This window comes from Eschrichtius robustus, chromosome 11, assembly GCF_028021215.1.
Source record: "Eschrichtius robustus isolate mEscRob2 chromosome 11, mEscRob2.pri, whole genome shotgun sequence".
In the NCBI taxonomy this organism is placed as follows: domain Eukaryota; kingdom Metazoa; phylum Chordata; class Mammalia; order Artiodactyla; family Eschrichtiidae; genus Eschrichtius; species Eschrichtius robustus.
The window spans coordinates 25375083-25391744 of record NC_090834.1 but is presented as its reverse complement, the minus strand read 5'-3'; the positions used below and the strand labels follow the sequence as shown (position 1 = coordinate 25391744).

At 45.5% G+C, this 16662-nt stretch overlaps 1 protein-coding gene across 5 annotated transcripts in view; it reads right to left on the bottom strand.

The window, feature by feature from the left end:
• The window catches only part of LOC137771449 (neural cell adhesion molecule 1), a 315820-nt gene that overhangs the window by 22961 nt on the left and 276197 nt on the right, over positions 1-16662 (bottom strand). For all 5 annotated transcript variants that reach the window (XM_068554810.1, XM_068554812.1, XM_068554811.1 and 2 more), the window contains exon 13: positions 15546-15677. In XM_068554810.1, coding sequence (XP_068410911.1) covers positions 15546-15677 — 132 coding nt within the window. The remainder of the gene's footprint in view (positions 1-15545; positions 15678-16662) is intronic.

The window sequence follows — 16662 nt, the reverse complement described above, 5'->3', positions numbered from 1 at the left end:
AGGGAGGGGGCTGACACCAAAGAAATGGGCCTGGCATTCAGGAGGCTTGCTGCTTTATTGAACACATTAAGAGAGGAAATTATTTAGAGGGTCCCAGCATACACTCTGTTCTGAGATGGCTGCTCTGATTGAAATCATTATGGGTAATTTCAGCAAAACCAATATTGTAATTATTTGTAAATGTTGGTTTGCAATTCAGCAGCAATCGGCAGGTGGCTCCAAGAAAACCCCTGGGGTTAATTATACCCTCTGAGTTTAGCTTCAGCCATGAGTCAAATTTTTTTCCCTAAATATTTTATGTAAAGACTAAAACAGTGGTATTCGTAAAAATAAACCTTGTCAATAACAAATATGAAATATCAGGCAGTTCTGGTATTTTCTAGAAGAATGTAAATCGTGTATGCAAGAAAAAAAAAAGAATGTACCAGAGAGACCGCATACAGTCAAAAATATTACTGGCAGGTCCTATAAATTCCCCTTAGAAACCGTAATTGAAATGTGTATTTCTGGCCATGTAGATTGCAGGTTCTTCTTTGTAATTATGGTGCTACTGGCCCTAAAATCAGAGTCAACTTCATGTCTTTCTCCTCGTCAGCAGAAGCCCTGGGACCAGAAAACTACTGCTGGATATCTGAATTCCACAACAAAAATTCTAACAAACCCAGGGCCTTTGAACAGCAACTATGAATTTTGGAAGGAAAAGAATATTCTACTTCTCACTCAAAAAGCCCAAGGACCAAGAGTTGTATGTTCTGAATGAAATGCTGAGGGGCCAATAGGCTGAGACAGGCTGGACCTGGGCTCTGTCTTCACCCACTTTGTTTTCTCTCCCATCAGGACCCACACAGGGTTTGGTGCATCTGAGAAGAACCCAATGATGGTTATAGGGCCTGCATTAGAATCTTTTACTACCAAAAAGGATTGTCTGGCATTAAAAATACTGTTCATTCTGTTTCTCCTGATGCCTGTTCCCCTTTACTGATTATTTATTATAAGCAATTTGAAACTGTTTTAAAAAGTCCAAAATGTATGATTAAGCTGTTCTGATATGACGCTTGCTTGATGTTTCCAATTCAAGAACATTTAAAATTACATCAAGAAGTTCGAAGTTTGATTGGTCCTTATGGGATCAGCAAATTACCAAAGGGAATCAGGACTCAGTTATTAGACCACCAACTCTCCTTCCTCAGACCAACCTCTTAGCCCTAATGTCAAACAGACGAATGTGATCTATGCCACATACACTCCTGGACCCTCAACATCTCCCTGATGCCTCTTTGGCAGCCTACCTGGCTATTCTAGTCTAAGGTGGTTTTCCAATACTCCCAAAGAGCAGCCTGCAGTGCTTGGACTGGCATCCATTTGTCTCGAGCATCGCTCCCCCCAGATCAGGCCTTTGGAGTAAAGTGTTCTTTTTCTCCTGAGCGCTTGTCTCTTAATTGTTAAGGATCTGCTGTGCTAGCATGACCTGACTCTATGCCATCCTAGTCCCTGGCTCTGGGGAGTGCTGGGGTACAGAACGAGCAGGTATGGGTGTGGCCAGGTCCCCCACTTCTACAGAGTAAGGATGCTTGGCTCTCTGCGGCCAGGCTCATGGAGGCATCCAGTCCACAAATCTTCCCAGCGCGAGTTATCTTGGGAATTGTGAATGGGAGTGCGTGCTGGCGGGGGATGGGGGGGAGGCCTGGCAGCACCGAGGACGAATTAAACAGCAACAAATGAACTCTGACAGACCAAACCACAAAAGTACCAACTCCCTTCTCGTGGGTGTCATGAAAACACCAACAGATTCATTGATCAATTATCTCTGTTTCATCATCCTAAAAAGAGAATACAACCACAAAGGTATGGCTTGTGGTTATGGGGGCTGATCCAGGCTGAGGAAGTTAAGACAGAAATAACTGCCATCACCAACAATTAACTTGGCTCCTGCCTCCGAGGTCACAAGGTGGGTGCGTGAACATCTCCAATACTATTTCATGGACGTGAGATTCGTTATTAAGAAGTATGAGGCTCCTGGGAGGTTTCAGCCCTCATACTGGTAAGCCCTAGGGAAACGGGCACTTTCTGAACCCCGTGGTCCATGCCCACAGGATTCGGGCTGATATACATCACTGCCTTGGTCCCTTCATGCTAGCTTTCTATCCTGGTAACCACCAGTGCTGGGAATCCTTAGGAATAAAGGCAATTAGAGCAGAACCCCTGGTGAAAAGTCTATGTCGACCTGCCAAAGACCGTGGCAATCCAGACACACAGCTGTAAAAAATAAAGGAGGGGGGGTGGAAGGGATGGTTAGTGAAGTTTTCAATCTAAGAAGGAAGAGTGGGTGTTAAAGGGTTTAGTTCATCAGAATCAGCATTTCCTAGTACAAGGCAGTGTCAGTAGCTAAAGAAAAAAAGATCATTACAAATGAGTGGGGAGGGATCCATGCTCAAACATGCAGCACACGAACAGGGGGGTGCAGGGGGCATCTCATCACATACATGCTGGTGGGAAGGGTGTCCCATTTATGCAGAGTCCTCAGTAGCTGATGGAGGCATGGAGGAAGCGGGACCCGCAGTTATGTGTTGTCATGATACCAGAAATAAACTTTGGCATCAGGGGCTCAAATTTACACTCTCAACAAACCCATGCCTGTGCCCTTGGGCCAGATGTCTGAGCTTCCCTGCCCTGGACCCTTCCCTGCAGAGCTCTGTGGGCTCAGGGGCCAAGTGGCCCTGGGCTGTGCTCAATGCCTGTGTTCATCTCCTTCTGGATGGAAACCAAAGGTGCACGGACACCTGGCATATGTTAATCACATCGTAGGCAATTTTGTGGGGGGGGGGGCTGGAGGGGCGGAGGGTAGTGGACACTGGATGTAATCTATTGTGGGCATACAACCAACCCACTGTTCACTTAAACCCTCTTCATTAGGCTTAACTCACCTGAAACCTTACTAATGCCCAGAGGAACCATCCCTAACTAAGATTTATTTTTCTCCTCTGTAAATTTTATTTGCTCCAGCTTCTCCATTCCCTTCAATTTTATTATTAAAGGCCATTTCCTGCTGCTTGTTGCTCATCTGCGTAACCATCCTCTGTCTGCCCCCTTGCAAGTGGCAGGAGAGGGGTGGTTTGATGAGGGGGTGATCAGGTTTTGGAATTCCGCAGGCTCCCGAGGTGATTTTTTAGTGCTGGCCAAATTTTCTACTGACAGCCAAGACCACTGCTAAGGTGTGTTTCTAGGGCAACTGTGGGAAACACCTTCAAACACTTCTAGCCTTGCTTAAAATGTCTGCAAGAGATCTCTCCTCAGAGGTGTGAATTAGCTTCTACCTTGCGCTTCATTCTGAATCACAGCATTGCACAGAAATGACCCAACATGGTTTTACAGAAGAAACTAAGGGGTTTCAACCCAATATCTGCTTACACTTCAGCTTTCAGGGGAAAGGTTCAGCCTCTGAGCAGTCACCCCAAGTCTGAAAAGAGCCTGTCTCCCTCAGGGAAATAATGAAACCACATTTTTTTGTGTGTGGGACTTGGAGTTTATATAATCATAGGTTCCCAATGTTCTTTCCTCTTCCCCTAAGACTCACAGATTAAGATAATTTTTTAAGCTAGGTCCAAGTTTTTAGCACTATAGAGGTTCCCTGCTTTGGGGACATCCCTCCTTTATTTCATACGATGTAAATGTTAAACATCTCCTTTTTTGGAAACGAGGATGCCTCCCATCCAAGACCCTGTCCAGGAGTCTGGTTGTAAATGGGACTAAACTGGGGCACGGTGGCCATGCCCAGAGAGCCGAAGTCTTCAGAGGGGGTCAATGCGGAGGGCGAGGGGTGGCACGTACAGGGCTCACACACGTGGGGTGCACGGGACACAGGACAGACCAGGGACAGAGCACATGCGAGACGAACGGCCGATGGTTTTGTTCGTGTGGATGTCGCCCAATCAGCTCTCAGAGAAGCGAGGTCGCCGGGGACCCCTTGCATGCACGGGCGCCCTGGGGGGTTACTGGTGTTAGTTTCCCTTTTGTGATCAGTTTAGCCCGTGTGTGTCTCAGGTTGTGACATGAAGTACAAATTTTCAGTTAGTCACGCATGTGACTCCCAGGGTAGGTTTGAATGGGTGTTTGATTTTACTGGGGGAAGTGGTGAGCAGAGGCTTCCTTTACTCTTCATGGTAAATAAGAAATGTTTTTACAAGGTTGTGACACAGTCACAGTATTAACTAATTATTTTGTCACTCCTGTGCGCTTAATTAGGTTATAATTTTTTTTGCCTTTGCTGCAAGGGTCAATTGTGTGCTTCTGGATTACATGGATCTCCAGTCATGGTAATTGTCAAGTGACTTTTGCTTTGAGTTTTCTTCCCTCCTGCCCAGAGTGGGAGGTGGGCCACTTGAGAAGTGACACCTCGGCCATCACAGCCAAACTGCTCTAATTCCAAATTCTTAAATCTCTCATTTCAGAAAGTCCTCAATCTGCATGAATTTTATGAAACTCTCTCATTGGTTTTGAGCAAATACAACCTTTGGGAATGATACGTTTCTCTCTGTAGCAATGTTATGTTTTCATGGAAGTGGGACATTTTAGAGCAACTGTGGTTTGTAGAACTACAAAAGTTAAACAACAATGCTATAAAGCTCATTTGCAACATTGATTTCTGGGAAATAATGTTTACGAGCTATCTGGTGAAAATTCAAAGGTGCAAATTCTGCCATGACTAAAGTGATTTTACCGTAGCCAAATTTCTTGAAGCAAACCATTAAACCAAAGGCTGTCATGGTATCAAATTGTCATGTAAAGGCTACGAAGGATGATGAATTCTGGATGTGCATTGATTGAGAACAAGAGGAAATCTCTCAAATGGCTTTGCTTAGGAAATCCGAGACAGGAAGAAATGAGTGGGCCCTACGTGCCAGGCTGTGGTCCCAGATTTATTTCACTAATCAGAACAAAGAGTTTTACCTTCTGTTCACCAGCGTGGACGACATCATCAGCACCATGCAAGCCACATGACAAAGTCACATGATACGCACGCACATGATTGGTTGAAAGGAAAGTGGAGGAGATCACATGGAAAATACAAAAAAATTAAAAACTGATGTAAACAATGGGCAGGGAGAAAAATCAACAACAAAATCACAGACTAAATAAAAGGAGAAATTAACTTAAATTAGCAGCATATATAGGAAACATTGGAAGGGCAGTAAAACTGCCTGGAAATAGAAGACTAACAAATCATAAAGAGCATTTGGTTAACAACACCAATAAGCATTAGCTACAGCTGCAACACTGCATATTAATACCACATCAAGGAGCATGGAAATTTGTTTTGAAATGGGGAGGTGTCTCTGTCAGGACCCAGATGTCAAAGTCAATCCAGGAGACTGTTGAAGGAGAAGAACAAGGCAAGTTATTCTTCACAGATTCCAGAAATGTCTCGGCATCCTGGGAAAACAAGGGCAATGAAACAGAGCATGGTCATGAAGGAAGAGTCCCATGATTTTTAAGGCGCAGACCGTGTGCCCTGGAAGAACAAAATATTACATTACATTAAGAAGTCATTTCATGTTTCCTTTGGCGCAACGAGGAGGCGGGTGTGGGATGAGCGAGGGTTGGAGGATGCAGGCAGGGAAGGTGGCCAGGGATCTCATCTCACTGCCGTATTCGTCTACCCATGTTATCCTAGGGGCCACCATGAGATAACCCCAATCAAGACACATATAAAAGAAGAGGCCACTACTTTGTTCTCTACATCTGTGAGTCTGCTTCTTTTTTGTTAGATTCACTAGTTTGCTGTATTTTTTAGACTCCACATATAAGTGACATCATACAGTATTTGTCTTTCTCTGTCTGACTTATTTCACTTAGCACAATGGGTACCAGTGGGGAAGAGGTACAAACTATTTGGTTTAAAATAAGCCACAAGGATATATTATACAACACAGGGAATATAGCCAATATTTTATAGTAACTATAAATGGAGTGTAACCTTTAAAAATTGTGAATCACTATATTGTACACCTGTAACTTATATAATATTGCACAGCAACTATACTTCAATGAAAAAAACAGTTAAGTAAAGAACCATGAAGTAGTATAATAAAGATTCTAACAAAATAATAAAAAAAAAAAGAGGCCAGTGCAGAAAGGGAATAGGTTTCCTTCCGGAGGTTGAGACCATAGCTCTGTCAACACTAAACAGCAGAAACTGAACCCCTGGCTCAATGAGCTAAGAATTTGACATTAAACACATGCTCGGGCATTTGTGGATACAGTTATCTCTTTAGACTTGCGGTGAATGGATAAGACACGAGTTTGATTTTTACAATGAAAAAAACAGCTTTCTTGTTTGGATTTGCCTATATTCCTTTTTGTCCTATGTTATATTTACATCTGATTTGTTACTGAGTGATTCTGCTTCATCAAAAGGCCTTTTGGGTTTCCCACCTTAACTTGCACAGGCCAAGGGGCGTTTTGGCTATTACCAGTTGGAGCCAAGAGAGAAGGAGGGCAAAGAAGGAAGGTGAAGATACCTTTCTGCCCAAAGCACACCAATGTTTAAAAATGATTCGAGAGAAATGCTTCAACCAAGTGACACAGTCCCTTGCCACTGTGAGCTGATAAGAGTGTTTGCTTCTCACTGTCTGACACTGCACAGAGTCTGGCACATTCCAACCAAGGGTGCCTGCAGGGATTATAGACAACTGAGCAGTTTCTCCTTTGATTTTACTTAGGCTACCTTCATTCATTCATAATTATAAATGAATCAATACACACACACAGAAGCAAAAATAAAAGACATTATTTACATTCAACCCTACTGACTGACTGATGATTGATGGATTTTGGGATGCTTCCAGCTACTCTGCTGTTAGTTTCACTGCAATTCACATGTGCTCCATTCTGCCTTACAGTTGAGAAATATGTTCATGCTAAATACGGGCTGCTGCCCAATCGTGACTGTCTTTCCTTTATCTCAGTATCCACTGGGACCTACAATTTGGGTCAGTAGTCAAGTGGTTCAAAATAAAGAAGACTCAAACTTTCTTCTCTTTGGATGTCACTGCTAATCATTTTACCTGTGGGCAGAAATGCCTGATGTTTAAAAATTAAACCTATGTCAGGGGAGAGACACCTAATTCCTCCTTAAGGAAAAATCTGGATCCAAGATTCTATTTTCCTTCCAGAGAAGACCAACCTACAGTGAGACACCTTAAATATGACCCAAGTTGTGCAAATGCATTGTGTAGCCTTTTCCCGCTGTGCTCTGCACGGCACACACACTGCACTCAAGCTGCAAGGGACTGGAGCATCGCTGTCAGCAGATGAAAGGGTGCTGTTAATTTCATTCCTTTTCCAAATGCAGAGAAACCCATCACCTGAATTAAAACCCATGCGAGCACAGCTCATTGTCGCCTGCTCTGCTCACAAAATGTAACCTCAAAAGCATCAGGAATTAAAATTCACTGCAGCACGCACACAGTGAGAACACCAAGAAAGCAGACCCTCAGCTATGTTCTGCAGTAGAAAAGAGAACCACTTCATGCAACACGCAGAAACTCTTTTCTTCTCTGTTCAATTATGTATCAGAAACCCTAGCCCAGGGAGTGGAGCGGGAGCTGTACTTTGCATTCTTGCTTTCTGCCTTCTGCTCTGACTACCCTTAATGGGACGCACGTCATTTTTCCTGTGCGCTCAGAAGTATTATAAAATCTAAAACTCGCACACAGCTGTGGACACACACACACACACACACACACATTCCAGTTGACTTGTCAGGGAGTTTAAGGCCTAATACACAAGCCCACTTCATCAGAGCATTATAAAGACTAGCTTGGAACATGTTACAGATTGTGATGAAGTGTAACGTTTTCCATGATGGAAAAGATGGTACGGTTTGGCCATCAGGAGATGAATTCCAGAACTTTCATATAGACTTTCAGCACACAAACTTGACAGAGCCTGGTTATGCTTTTTGAGGCCATAATTTTTCTAGCACGAGGGAGGCTATAAGCCTCTCCCCTTCCCCGCGTGTTCGGGGCACACACTTCCACACTCTGCAGGAGGCAAAGGAGGGCACGCTGTCAGGTAGCAGAGGCTCCCTCCTTCCTCATCCTCTCCCTTTCCCCGGGCAGCCAGCTTCTATTCCTTCCCTCCTTGTTCTCAGTCTTTTAGCTATTCTATTTTAGCCTCTGTGTGTGTGTGTGTGTGTGTGTGTGTGTGGGTGTGTGTGTGTGTGTGTGTGTGTGTGTGTGTCGGAGGGGGAGAGACAATGAAAGCTGGGACGAGATGCTCTCCTTTTGTCTCCTCAGCATTTCTCTAATCATTTTCTGTTTTTTCAACTTGTGGGTAAATTTGGAAAAGTCTCCTTGTGCACAGAGGTTTCTTCAAGAATCACCCCAGTTCTTTTGGTGACACTGGGTCTGCTCTCTTGGCCAGGCAGACAGCATGCTTAGGGACCCACACCAGGCAAGGAGCCTCCGTGCATGCACAAATGTTGCTTTCAGCACTCTGTGGGGGGGGCGGGGAACCAGGGACAGCACTATGACCCACGAGTCAGCTCTGCCACAAGCAGCAGTCTGGCCCAGGGCAGCTAAGCTCTGTACTCACTAGATGGTTTGGTGGTGGCAAGGGCAGGAAGAGGCCAGGTTGCTATGGAAATATGAAGGATGGAAAGGGCACAGAAAGGTGAAAGAGGGAACGGAGATAAATTAAATTTATAAATACATATCTATGTGTGTGTATACATATTAAGGCATTATTATAAAGAAAAAAAGAGATGGTGAAGCAGGTATTCTCATTTCCTTCTTCCCTGATTTATCAATATGAATGTAGGTATTTTAAAGAGATTATCAGTGATTTTGCTGACAAATTACTCTCACGCAGCAAGAAGTAACATAACCCTCATTTAGTCTTACTATGAATTCCAGCTACTACGTGCTGCACACTGTTTTGTGTTTTTTCGTACTTAATCGTTAATTATCATAAATACCTATAGAGTAAGTAGAATCTATCCTTCCTTTGGGAGATAAGAAGTGTGAGGTTCGGAGAGGTGGGATGACTCATTCAAGGTCATGGAGTTATATACAGAAGTAGTGGAGCTGGTATTTGAACCTGGACCCCAAACCTGAATTCCTGCTGCTACAGTCCACTGCCTGGCAAGCAGTGCGTGGGATAGGCGGGCTTGTCTCCAAGTCAAGCAGGTGCCACAAAGGGCTCTGAGCTTGGGGCTTGAATCACTCCCGAGGTTCCTCCCAAGGGGCAGGGCTTCTGAGGCACCAAGGGGTGAGGGTCAGCTGGGCAGCCCCACCGGCTGCACTGTCGCTGCTCTGAGCACATGCGGGCGTGACACCCGGGTCTCACTCAGCAGCTGTCCCGCTCTGCTCTTTCCCTTTGGAGTGCTCGGTTCGTCACTCCGGACAGTGGGAGGCCCGGAGCTCTCCCTGAGCCCGGGGACTCAGGGCAGGGCAGCCGAATAAAATAAGGTGGTAAACAAGTGAGGCTCAGGCAGGGTGACAAAGCCTGAGACTGACCAGGCGACACAGCGGCCGGCTTACTGGCACTGCTCCTAGGTGGGCAAACAGCTTGATAAACGCCAGGTTTGTTGGTATGTGCCGGGGGCGGGGGTACGATTACTTCTTGTGTTTTATAGAGGAGAAAAAACAAGGCTCCCTCGTAAAGGGTTAAATAATGTGTCTACGGCCAGGCACATCTGCAAGCAGACACACTGCTTCTTTTCCCACAAATATTTACGAGAAATATATGCATTTATGGAGAAAGCAAAAGCTACAGACCTCGCTCTCTAATTTCAATGTCTGAATCCAACTATGCCAATTAAAATGGAGGGTGAAAACACAACGACCCAAACATTTCTTATGACCCTGCAGAATAGACATTTTTCTTGGGAAATTCCTTTGGCTTCTCCAAATAATCAGCCCACTATGAATCTCGAGGACAGGGCTGGGGCTGCCACAGCCTCAGGGAGCCTGTCTGCGGGGTTTTCTGTCCAGAGCCATGCTTTCCACTCGCCTCCTCTTGCGGGCAGAGCTGTCCCCCGTGAATCTGAGCGGACCTGTGCCTACTTCTCATCTGCTTCTCTAAAACCCGGTGCTGCTCTCCACTAACAGAGTGGAATTATCACCTGGTAAGGGAGGTAACGTGAGGCAGACCCACTGTGGCTGGCAGAGAGCAAGCAACCTGCAGAGAGATGGATGAAGAAAATGATACTCACTATCTGGATGAGACAATGGAACAGGGGTGGAAGAGCTAGCAGGAGCCGCTGAGGAAAGAAAAATGAAGGTGAAAAAAAAGGGAAAAAAAAGGTCATCGAGGCACACAGATACTGAAGGGAAAAATGGAAGAGGCAACCCGGGGGTGTCAGTAAGAGAAGCTGAAGCGAGTTGTAAGCGGGAAGGAGAACCCCATGCGTGAGAACAGGTGGCTGGCGGCCCAGCAGAGAGCAGGGCCTCTCTGACTTCAAACCCTGAGCCTGTGCGCCTGCCAGGCCCTGCCGTTCAGGTAAGGGACTGAGCCAGGAACAGCTGCAGAGGCCTCCAACCCTGCCTGGAAACAAAGAGCCAGTTCAGCAGGACCAGCTGTCTCCATAGGATCAGGTGTCAGGAGGGAAGGGAACCTGGACCCCAGCTTAAGGCGAACCAGCAGAAAAGGGGAAAAGCACTTTGGTTTTGCCATTACCTACCTCTTCATGTGTGTATATATAGGCATATACCCACATGGATGGCACGTATTTATAGCAAAACCGGTGTGTCTCACTCTCTGATTTCAAGGTCCCAATGAAACAGAAACGACCATCCTCCTTAATGTTTGTGACTGGGTGAGGTCGGGATGGTTTGGCATCTGGATGGTATGACAGCCACTGCTGCCCTCCAAACCCTATGAAATGTGATGCTCTGGCTGCTGCTGTGTGCACAGAGGGCAAAGCAAATTAACATCGAGTGTTATTCTTGCCCTCGAGAGGAAGGGAATGTTCGAGGGACCGGGACTAACCAAGTTAATGCTAACCAGCTTTCTGCATGGAGAACCTTTAAAATGGTGCGTCCGAGACATTTTGGACACTGAATGGATCTTTAGTTTTTCACTGGCAAATATTCAGAAGTTGTCCCATCAGCAATCACAAAACATAGTCCCCTTTGAGAGCTGTATAAAAATTTGGAAAAACATCACTGTATCTCCAACGTTGCGTTGACACTTATGGTTCTGTCTTTCTCATACCTTCCAGATGAGGGTACCTCATTAAACCATCGAGTACAATGTCACTGGAATCAGAGCAAGACAGGCTACTAACTCATCATGACTTGATAACCTGGTTAATTCTGGTAAAAGTGTATCTCTCTCTCCTTTTTTCCTTTTTATTTCTTTATTTTTTGGCTTGAATTGTTTGCATGATTGTCCATATCATTCTGGCAAAGGGATAGGGGTTTATGTGCTTTAACCACAATATATTACAATGCTTTAACTTATACTTGCCATGTGCCATCTAGGGGCAAACTGAAAACACAAAAGTCTCAAGATGCCTCCTTTAAAAAGTAGAGACCCAATTATAACATTTATACCTGGAAAGAAATTGTCTATGTCGCTTCATGGTACAGAAGCAAATGAAGAGGTAACATTCAGGCAATGAGATTCTGAAGGTGTGTGGTTCATTCGTGGAGGAAAGAGTCGTAATAAATTGTCACATCATTTCTTTAGGGCTTTAGCAGCTCTGAGAGGGAAGCAGCCCCTCTCAGGGCAAACAGAGGTTGTGAGCTTTCCACCTAAGAGTTTCTTGACAGCACGCAGACACCTGGCCTAAAAATACATGAAACAGGGACTTTTTCCCAGGTTGGAATTCCGTTTGTCCCATTGGAGCCACAGCTTCCTTTGCCTTCACATAAACAAAGGGACCTCCCAACAGGCAAGCCCGGCTTTCAAATCGGGCTGCTCCGAAGCAGGAGTCCTTGAGATATTGGCTAGTTTCACCTTCTCATCCCTGTTTTGACATATTCATGCCCCCAAATGTGGAGTGGTCTATTAAGGAACCATGAGAGCAACACTAATATTGAGACATTTCAACAAACTTCAAGTGCTGAGGAATGGCTCTCCCCTATGCCTCCCAACCCGGAGGGGCCGGCAGCATTAACTCTGCCCGGGGTGCCAGCCCCTGCTGACCCTATACCGTCTCCTCCTTGGAGGTGGGGTGTACCCAGCGCCTACCTCCAGTGCTACAGGAGCAGGCTGTGCACCTGCACCCCGACATCACAGCAGGGGAATGCACTGTCCGTGGGCAAGATAAGCCAGCTTCAGAAACCAACGCCCCTGGTTCCTGGGCTCGGTGTAAGCCCACAGCTAAACTGATGGCTGATCTTGTTCAAGTTCAGACAGCCTTTGTGTCTTTCAAGGAATGGGAGTGAGAACTCAGAGAAGGTCCTTCCTAAAACTTATCCTCATTTTCTAGCAGCAATAATTGGGTTTTGTTCTGGCAGTGGCAAGCATTGGCATCTTCCTTCCAACTGTAACCTTTTCTCAGGATGGCTCTAGGCATGACAGGATACCCCTGGGGCGAATATCCTCACTTCAGCAACTCTTGGAAGGCTATAAGTGTGCAAGGAAAGTCCATAAGAACCAACTTTAGTGAGAACATGATATTCTCTCACCCCGCTCAAACCCTTGAAAAAGGCACGTTCAACTCTAAAACTGTGCCACATTCTCTTTATCTAAAAGAAGTTTGCTTTTTAATTCTTTAAACCATACCTTTATTAGGTGATTGAGAAAACTGACCTTTCATGACACTAGCAATGCCTGCTGCTGTATCCCTCACGATTGACTTGGAATAGAGAACTGACCCCACCATTTTCCAAAGGACTTCTTGGAATCTTGGTTAATTATCCATCTTCATACTGGCAGACAACAAACAATAAAATCTAGAGGTCTCCTTTTCTAAAAGAATTAAATGTTGGCTTTTAAAACAAAAAAAAATTCTCACCTTAACAAAGGCTGGGCTGGCAGTGAATTAAAACCGCTTATGACCTTTGAAGTTCAAGACCCAGTTCCTCCGATTCAGTACTCAAAACCCCGTTACTGGTTAGACACTCAGAAGGAGGCCTGACCCTAGCCTTCCTCTCTGTCATATAACTAAGCCGGCCTTCGTTCACTGCTAAATCCAGAGGAGAGGACACCCGAAGACCAGGTTAAAGATCCAGGAGGAAGGTGCCCTCGTGCCTTCTGAACGCACTCAGGGCAGAGCTGAGCTGCCAGCCCAGAGTACACAGCTGTCAGTCCTAGCTGTCAGCTCCACCCCACACACGATTCTGAATCTTTCCAGAACTGGTTCATTCACGAACCAACTCTGCTGAGAGAGTAGATTTAGCACTTGCTCGAAATCTCAGAATGCCTACACTGAGCTACTTAGTTTCTGCTGTTGCTGCAGTATTTCTGAATAAATTTCAAAAGGATAAGCTTCCCTGAGTGCCTTTCAGGAGCTAGGAGCTTTTTATGAAAAGAGTGTGCAGCTTAAGACTTCCCTCCACCATTCTGAGCTCAGCCTGGGAAGAAGCTGAGCCTCAGTGGACGCAAAGTTTGGGGGGCATCTATGCAGGCTGAGACCAGAGCACAGTTCTGTTCCTGGAACAGCAGGCGTGCTTCCTGTTACCCCTGCTCCCAGCTCCACTATTTACAGCTTACACGATTAAAGTGTCCTTCCTGGGGAGAATCACCCTCTCTCTGCATTCTTGGCAGTAGAGCTACTAAGTAGCTGGTCAGTTTTCCCAAACATGGAAATCCACGTTGCAAGTAACCTAGTGCTAGAGAACAGAGTTGACCAGAACTGGGGGTTTGACTCCCCTGCAGGATGTACCTGTGATTTGAACCCAAGTTCATGCTGTTCTTTACAACTGTAGCTACTGCTGCATGAGGTTCCCCTACCCATTCTCCTTAGAACCTTCCAGCTACCATCCTGCCAGACAGAAAAGGGAGACGCAGTGAGCTCAGTTCTTTCACCTCCTAAAAGCAAATGTGAAAATCCTTCCGGGTTCTTGTGCCCATGAAGGGATTTTGAACAGAGGCCTGGCGAGGCTGTGGCAACCCAGCCACACTTTTCTGGCAACCCAGCTAAAGGTGAGACGATGCTATAGCCTGTTATTCAGAGACCCTCTGCACACCTCCGCCATGCTTGGCTCAGCAAAATGTTGCCACAGGGTAATCGTCACACACAGAAATTAATAAATAAACACAATTTCAAAAGACACAAAAATTGCATGCTCTAAAACAGGACGAGTGTTAGCCTCTTGGAGTAACCTACGGACATTAACAAGGGCACAACTAGACTAAGGTCAGTGTGGTTAGGGCCCGGACGATATCATCTACTTCAGCCTCTAGGGGACAAAAGGGACCAGAACTAAATTAAAAACTAGAACTAGCAGATGTTAACACTATAGAAACAGGTAATGAGGTATGAAGAGGCACTTACGTGGAAGAGGGCTATCTGCATATCCCATGGATGGAACACAGACGAAAAGAAAAGACAAGAGACAGACCCAAGAAAAAAAAATAAGATGTGAAAGAAATGAATAGGATCTGCAGAACACACGGAGCTGGAAATTCAAATTATCAAATTACTTCAAATCCAGAAAGAAGCAATTCCTGCACGAGGAAGATGAGACAGGCTTTCTACTTCTGGGAAGAGGTAAGGGGATCACTTCCCAGGCCCCTGGCTTCAGAGAGAAGAAAGCAAAGGATTCCCCTGTGTGCTTTTTAATCCCAGGAGTCAGAGAGGGCCCAGGGAGCTCTGTGACCACTGGGGAAGTCTGTGCTACAGCATCTTCTTCACCTGGATGGACTCACCATTCTCCCAGGGCAGGAACTCCAGTCTGTGGAGGGACAGGACTAGACCAGGGCTCACCCAGAGCCTAGCTATGTGTGGGAAGGGAGGGAAAAGTAAGGCATGCCTGGTTTAAGGAAACAGGGAGTGATGGAGACAAACAAGAGCTGCAACCCTGAATGGGATCAGGAAGAAGCGACTCCTGAAAGAGGCCTTGACCAGGGAGACCCCAACTGGGCTCTGGGTGTGGGAAGGGAGGAGGAGCAGGAAGGTCAGAGGCCATTTTTTTCCCTTCTGCCTTGTTGGGGTTTTGCTGCTGCTCATATATCCTACAGCAGGCTCCGTTTTCCTATAACTGAATATCTCTGCTGCATCAAAAATCCCACAACTAATTATGTCAACTGTCACTGCCTTTACTGTCTTCCTTCAGGTCACCGGGTGCTTAGGGCCCTGGTGACAAAAAGCAAATCTCCCCAAATCCCTCCCTACCACGTGGCTGTGATTCTTCCTATTGTCTTTAATAACATGTGTTAGTGGTTTTCCTCCCTGGCTGTTATTCTAACAAGCTGGACCAGCTGCTATGATGGTGTCACCAAGCCCTTCAAGAAAGTGAGGACAAAGGGACTGGGTATCAGTCATCACTGAGGGCGAGAGAACTAGGAGGTGGGACCACCGTGAGCAGAGGGATCTGAAAGACAAAAAGCTGCCCCCAAGGGGAAGAGGCTGGGCAGCTGGCTTTACTTACGGACTGGCTGCGTCTTGAACTCGGAGGCTGCGCTGATCTCGCCCAGACCCTTGCCATTGAGGGCCGCCAGCCGGACCGCGTACATTGTCTCGGGCTTTAGGCCCACGATGGTGACGATGCCTTCCATGCTGGCTGTCATGAAAATATGAAAAGGGTCACAAAGGAGGAAAAGCCTATTGGTGAAGTGGTATAGCTGCTATGGAAGACAGCAGGGCAGGTCTCCCCAAAATGAAACAGAGCTTTATCATTTGATCCAGCAATTCCACTTGTGGATATATGTGCAAAAGAACTGAAAGCAGGGACTGGAATAGATATTTGTACACTCATGTTCACAGCAGCATTGTTCACAACAGCCAAAATGTGGAAACAACCCAAGTGTCTGCTGACAGATGAATGGATAAACAGAATGTGGTCGATACATAGAATGGAATATTATCTAGCTTTAAAAAGGAATGACATTCTGACACACACTACATGGATGAACCTTGAGGACATTATGCTAAGTGAAATAAGCCAGACATAAAAGGACACATGTTGTATTATTCCACTTATATGAAGTACCTAGAAGAGTCAACTATACAGAGACTATTACTAGTCAACTAATAGAAAGTAGAATGGTGGTTGCCAGTGGCTGGGGGAAGGAGGGAATGGGGAGTTATTGTCTAATGGGTATTGAGCTTAGGATGATGAAAAAGTTCTGGAGATGGACAGTGGTGATGGTTGCACAACAATGTAAATGTATTTAATGCCACTGAACTGTACACTTAAAAATGGTTAAAATAATACATTTTATGTTAAATATATTTTACCACAATAAAAAAGTTAACTAGAAAAAAAAAGCCACAGATTTGGTATGAGGTTTCAGGGGGGAAGTCAGGGAGGTAAAGGATCATTTTCTTTTAGCTCTAATCCTGATTACCCAGAAAGTCCTCCCAGCCCTCCCAAAAGCTGAAGGAGTGATAGGAGTTTCCTGGCAGGATGAATGCACAGTACAACTGGGTTGGAAGATGTCTCTGAATTGCTATGACACCGTGTCCTAGCCCATTCCCAATTCTACCCTCATTTCCAGGATTAAAAATTTCTACAGAAACAAAACCTACTTCACTGAGTTATTCCA